Raw genomic sequence first — 5,734 nt, 5'->3', positions numbered from 1 at the left:
GCAGGTTTTCACTTCCCATGTCAGACGAGGAGAAGGTGGACCTAGCCTTAGAAACAAGTGCTAGGGGAAAATGAAATTTGTTTCTTTTGTTCAGTGCAATCAAAGTTTTGCTGAAGACTTGCCCTGTGCTAGGCATTGACGGGGAGGGGGGAAGGCAAAGACAGCAAGAACACTAGTACCAGCGCTCACACTGCTGCAGCCTGGGCCACTGTCCAGGAAAGGCGGCTGCGAGGAGGCCGGCGCCTGGGCAGGGCGTTGTGGAAAGCGCCAGCAGCTCTGTGTCTTGCACATGTAGATTTTCCCTATGTTTTGGCTGCACTGAATTAAATGTCATGGGCCAGAGGTTGAGCAGCACTGCTGGGAAACGTGCCTGGGGCCCACCAGCCGCTCTGGAAGCGCCCCCTGAAACTCCTCCCTGTTGAACTGCTTTGGTCTTGTCCATGGCTCAGATGGTAAAGAATCCACCTGCAATTCGCGAGACCTGGGTTCGATCTCTGGGTCGGGAAGATCCCCTGGAGAAGGGCATGGCAACCCACACCAGTATTCTTGTGTGGAGAATCCCCATGGACAGAAGAGCCTGGTGGGCTACAGTCCCTGGGGTCGCAAAGAGTCAGACACGATTGAGCGACTAAGCAGAGCACAGCATATGTACAAAGTCAAGAACAAGAGTTACTCCTTTCACTGACCACAGGAGAAGATGCATAACCGGATCCATAAAGGGATGCATAAAGGGATCCAAGCCCGGCTGCTGCCAGGACCCCCCACCTGGCCTTCTCAATAGGCAGCCTGGCCCGGGAGCTCGCTGCCTGTGAGGCCTCCTGTGGGGATAAGAAAGCTCTTCTTGTGTTGAGCTGAGAATGGTCCCCGTGACTTTCTCCTTTCAGCTTGGGCCCTTTTCAGTCTTTGTTGGAGAGTTCTGCTCTGTGACAGCCTTCACCCTTCAGCCACCCTCTCAGGACAATTCTGAGGCCGCCCACACCTAACCTTGACTCCCCTCAGCCAGCCCCAGGCAGCTTGAGGCCAGGGCAAGCAGAAAACGATGTTTCCCACTCTGACAGGGTCTGTGGATGTGGCCGGAGAGCTTTGCGGGCCTGTGGGCACCTATGGGGCTGCCCCACTTCTGACTGGTCTTCCCTTTGTCTTCAGCTGTGAGGTGGAGCAGTGGGATTCTGATGAGCCCATCCCCAGAGAGGACCTGGAACAGAGAATGGCTGGGGCCCAGGGCCTGCTCTGCCTCCTCTCGGACCGCATAGACAAGAAGCTCCTGGACGCTGCAGGTGTGTGCGCTGTGCAGGCCTGGGCAGGGTTCCTGGGGTGTCTTGGCCTGCTGCTGCTGGTTCACAAGCAGGTTTTTAGTGATTTCAGCGAGCTCTGAGGGTGTTCACCGTGGTCCTAGACCACAGCTTCATGTGGCACACACTTTGCCCCTCTCTGTTGGCTGTGAGTCCCTGGAGGGAGGCCTTAAGAGGGCAAAGACTGGGATGTGGAGGAGAGCCAGGGCCCTGGGCCCTTGTCCCGCTCTGTTCAGGCTTGGTTTATGACCTTCAGCAGGGCCCTCCGTTTTCCGGACTCCTCTATATATGTGGGAAGGCCTTGAATCCTTTGAGGAAAGATACAAATAATGCTTTTTCTGCCCAACAGGAGCTAATCTCAAAGTCATTAGCACAATGTCTGTAGGTGTCGACCACTTGGCTTTGGATGAAATCAAGAAGCGGTAAGTGCAACTTGGGCTCTAGAGTAAAGGGTGACTACCAGAGAGGGAAAAAGAGGAGCTGAGTATCTATCTGTTTTTTCTTCATATCCCTTGACCATTTGGTGAAAATGTAAGGTAGCCAATGATAAAATCTGCCCATGTGTGCACAGGTCAGTTAAGTCCAAGCAGTCAGAAACAGTGGGTAACAATGTCCAGGTAATATCCTTTCTCATTCATTCTTTTTTTTTTTTGACCCTCACATCAACCCCTTCAAGTAGAAAAGGCAAGTGTTATTATTTCCCTCTTTAGATGAGGAAATTCAGAAAGATTAAGTAATCATAGTTACTGGAGCTCCACACATTGGAGCCTGATCTTCCATCTTATATCCTTCTCAGAATGGGAGATGGTCAAGAGGGGATTGAGGGCTGGCCATTCCTGGGGGCCCACTTACAGCTCTGAGCTTCCCAACAGGCAGCGCAGAAGGAGCAAAGCCGCATCACAGCAGTGTCCCTGCAGTATAAATTGGGAAGGTGCTTGAAGCCATTGTTACCACCAGCTCTTTGGTTCATAGTGGGATCCGTGTGGGCTACACTCCGGGTGTCCTGACAGACGCCACGGCCGAGCTCGCCGTCTCCCTGCTGCTTACCACTTGTCGCCGGTTGCCGGAGGCCATCGAGGAGGTGAAGAAGTGAGTGAAGAACGCCCAGCGGGGACGTTGGCTCTGCTCAGCACTTGCGCACTCAGTGCTGCCCCTGGCCCAGAGGTGACCCCAGCTAGTGAGGGCGACAGACTCAGGCAAGATACTAAGGTGCACAGCAGAGCCGAAACAAACAGGGCATGAAGGGAACTTGTGGGGTGCAGTGTGGACCAGGGAAGGCTTTGCAGGAGAGGTAGCTGAGTAGCTGGTGGGCACCCTCAAAGGGCCCTGTCCACCATCATGTGGATCCAGAAGGCTCTGAAGACTGAAGGTCGTTCCATGTCGCTGCAGATGCACTGATGTGTTTGATACAGGTGCCACCCCAGATGCTGTCGAGTGTGTTATGTAGAATACAGCATATATACTTTACCCCCTTTCTAAAATCTGAAAATTAAAAAAATTTGACCTGGGAGTTTCAGATCGAGATGGGGGCTGTACATCCAGAATCAGGGAAAGCACTCAAGGTGGGGGGGACTGACCCGAGCAAAGCCCAGGAGGCATGTGGATGCAGGCGCTCAGAGAATGTGGACCAGGAGAGGGGCTTCGTGGTGGGGGTGTAGCAGGGGCGAGACTGCGTGGGACTGAGGAGACACAGTGCTGAGGGTCCCTCCCACCCTCCTGTCCAGGGAGTTGGCCCCTTCGTCGGAGGTGACTCAAGATAGGCTGTGTTCCCCCGTCGGTCCAGGGCAGCAGGGGTGGGCCTGTGTTTTCCCTGGAGCACTGAGAACATTGGTTTTGGAATCCCACGTTCCAGGTTTGCAACCTGCTGCTCTGCCCTGGCTATGTGACCTCACACAAGTTGCCCTTTCTGATCTCAGCCTCCCTGTCTGCAGAAAGGGAGGAGAACTTCTAAGGAGCTTTCCAGCCCTCAGATTCTGTGTCCCCAGTTGCTTTAAAAGAAGAGTCATTCCCACTGCTTATCCGCAGTGCCGAGTGGCTGTAGGTATAACTTGTGGTCTCCTCCATCCTTAACTGAAGGGTGGGGTCTGTCCCTTGGACCACAGCCCTTGCCTGGGAGTGTGGGGTCTGTGCAGCAGCCCTCATCTTTGCCCAAAGCCAGGGCCTCTCACCCGCCCCTCCTCCCTCCCTGCAGCGGTGGTTGGACCTCATGGAAACCCCTGTGGATGTGTGGCCACGGCCTTTCACAGAGCACCGTCGGCATCGTTGGCCTGGGGCGCATAGGTGAGGCTCCGTCTACCCGTTTGGCTTCCTGGCTCACATGTCTTGGTTAGAATCTCCAGCACCCTGTGTCTGGATGTTGACAGTCCTTCTTTGGGAAGGGTCACCACACCTGTGTGCAGTAGGGATCTCTCCAGCGAGAAGACACAGCATTGTAAAAGATAGGCCAAAAAATAAAATGAGTTCCTTAAGAAGTCACTAGGTAATAGATGTGAGTTGTAAGAGCCAGGGTTCTTTATGATTATAGCTCCGTACAGAGCAGATGAAGCAGTGATGGCTGAGGGGTTGGGGAGCCCTGCTCCCCAAGGCCTGGTTTCTAGAAGGTATTTGACTTCTGAAGCCTTAACATAGAAACCAGAGGGTCCAGTGGACAGAGCTTACCTGTGATTCTGAGACAGGGCAGAGCTATTTTTCTTCCAGTGGCCCCAGCAGTGGAGAAGTCTGGCATCCTGCCTGGAGCAGAGGCGAGGGTGAGGGTAGAAGTGGGCATAACTTGTCTGGTAGCTGGCAGCCCTGCCTCCCACACTAGGGAGTTGCTTGGAGGATCCCAGCAGCTTTGGGGCATGTTCTGAGTCAGAAAACCCAGCTGCCCAAGCCCGTCTTGGCAGCAGCGTATGTGGAAAGGTGTTAGAGGTGGGGCGAGTTGGCAGTGCCATCAAAAAGTCATTTGGGGTCTGTGGCTGCATTAACAGAAGCAGAGGGTCCAGAGGAGGCAGGGGACCGCATGGTCAGACCTTTCTTGGGCTGCCAGGTCCATGCAGTGCTCAGGGAAGGTTAGAAAGTGGCCCTCAAGATGGCCAGAACCACGTGAGGACAGCCCAGGCCAGTCACAGCCACACAGAAGCTGTGGTCCCTGAAGGATGGACCCCTGAGCTGGGGGCGGTGTGGGGTGGTGGGGGCTGGGTGCACTGTGGCAGGATTAGTTAACCTAGGAAGGGACCTTGCCCCCCAGCCCTTCCCCCATGGGCTCCCTGGGCACTGTTCCCGCCCTCGCCCTCTGAGGGCTTGGGAACAAGCGCTGACTCTTGACTCTTGCCACCAGGCCAGGCCATTGCTCGGCGTCTGAAACCATTCGGTGTCCGGAGATTTCTATACACAGGGCGCCAGCCCAGGCCTCAGGAAGCAGCGGAATTCCAGGCAGAGTTTGGTAAGTAAAACCTGGATTTCCACAGGGGCCCCTTGGGCTTGGCCTGGTGGTTCTCCGTTTGCCATAATGGCAGCACTTTGGGGCAGAATGAAGGAGCTCCACAGGCCTGTGACGTGCCCTAGGCTTTATCTGACTTCCCTGCCCTGCCTGCAGAGGCCTATTCGGGCAGCGTAGGGACTCAGCCAGGCAACACCGAGTCCCCTCAGTATCAGAGACTCGGGGCTCCTGTCCTGCAAGGTCCCTTCTCACTGTTGTCCACGTACACAGAGCAGTAGCGATGGTGGTAACGTGTAGCGAATCCTCCGTGTAAGGGTGATACATGTAAGGAAGTGCTGGGAACTTTGGCTCACAGTTTCCATAATAAACTGGTGAGCGCTGACCCTCAGCCTTGCCTCTGGGTGAATCCAGTCCCCTGGCAGGTGCATATCTTGGTGAGCAGAAGCCAAGCTGGATTTCAGCCACTCCACCCTGTTGGCGCATTGGGCCTTGACAGAGGTGAAAGCAGTGTGGCCTAGATCCCACTGTGTGACCCCGAATAAGCTTCTGCTCCTCTCTGGCCTCGGTTTCCCCACCTTTAGAGCAGGGGGCTGACTGAAGGATGTAACACCCCAGGATCCCGTGAATGGCCACTGACTGTGCAGTTATCAGAGCTGTCCGGGTGGGGACACTGCCTTTAGGAAGCATCTTGGGAGTGTCCATTGAGGGAGGGAGGGAGGGGTCAGGTTTCCCACCCTCTAGCTGTCCTTGACCCGGGACACAGCACCTGACAGAGCCCTGCGCACCCCCAGTGTCCACCCCCGAGCTGGCCGCCGAGTCCGATTTCATCGTTGTGGCCTGTTCCTTAACACCGGCGACCAGGGGGCTCTGCAACAAGGACTTCTTCCAGTGGATGAAGAAAACAGCTGTGTTTGTCAACATCAGCAGGTACCCTGGGTCACCGGGTGAGCCTGGAGAGGGGCTGCCCCTGCTGTTGTGATCCCCACAGGCTGTTGATGAGACTCAGGCTGAGTCTACTGCC

General features: G+C 55.3%; 1 protein-coding gene across 1 annotated transcript in view; it reads left to right on the top strand.

Moving 5' to 3' along the window:
- Window positions 1-5,734, top strand: part of GRHPR (glyoxylate reductase/hydroxypyruvate reductase) — a 9,285-nt gene that overhangs the window by 1,087 nt on the left and 2,464 nt on the right. Inside the window, exons 2-7 of the mRNA XM_010847093.1 lie at window positions 1,147-1,277; window positions 1,642-1,714; window positions 2,265-2,381; window positions 3,484-3,572; window positions 4,612-4,716; window positions 5,505-5,640. Of these exons, the coding sequence (XP_010845395.1) occupies window positions 1,147-1,277; window positions 1,642-1,714; window positions 2,265-2,381; window positions 3,484-3,572; window positions 4,612-4,716; window positions 5,505-5,640 (651 nt within the window). The remainder of the gene's footprint in view (window positions 1-1,146; window positions 1,278-1,641; window positions 1,715-2,264; window positions 2,382-3,483; window positions 3,573-4,611; window positions 4,717-5,504; window positions 5,641-5,734) is intronic.

The sequence above is a fragment of the Bison bison genome, unplaced genomic scaffold (assembly GCF_000754665.1).
Source record: "Bison bison bison isolate TAMUID 2011002044 unplaced genomic scaffold, Bison_UMD1.0 scf7180017864243, whole genome shotgun sequence".
Classification (NCBI taxonomy): Eukaryota; Metazoa; Chordata; class Mammalia; order Artiodactyla; family Bovidae; genus Bison; species Bison bison.
The sequence above is the reverse complement of the archived record's forward strand: the minus strand, read 5'-3'. Positions and strand labels throughout refer to the sequence as shown.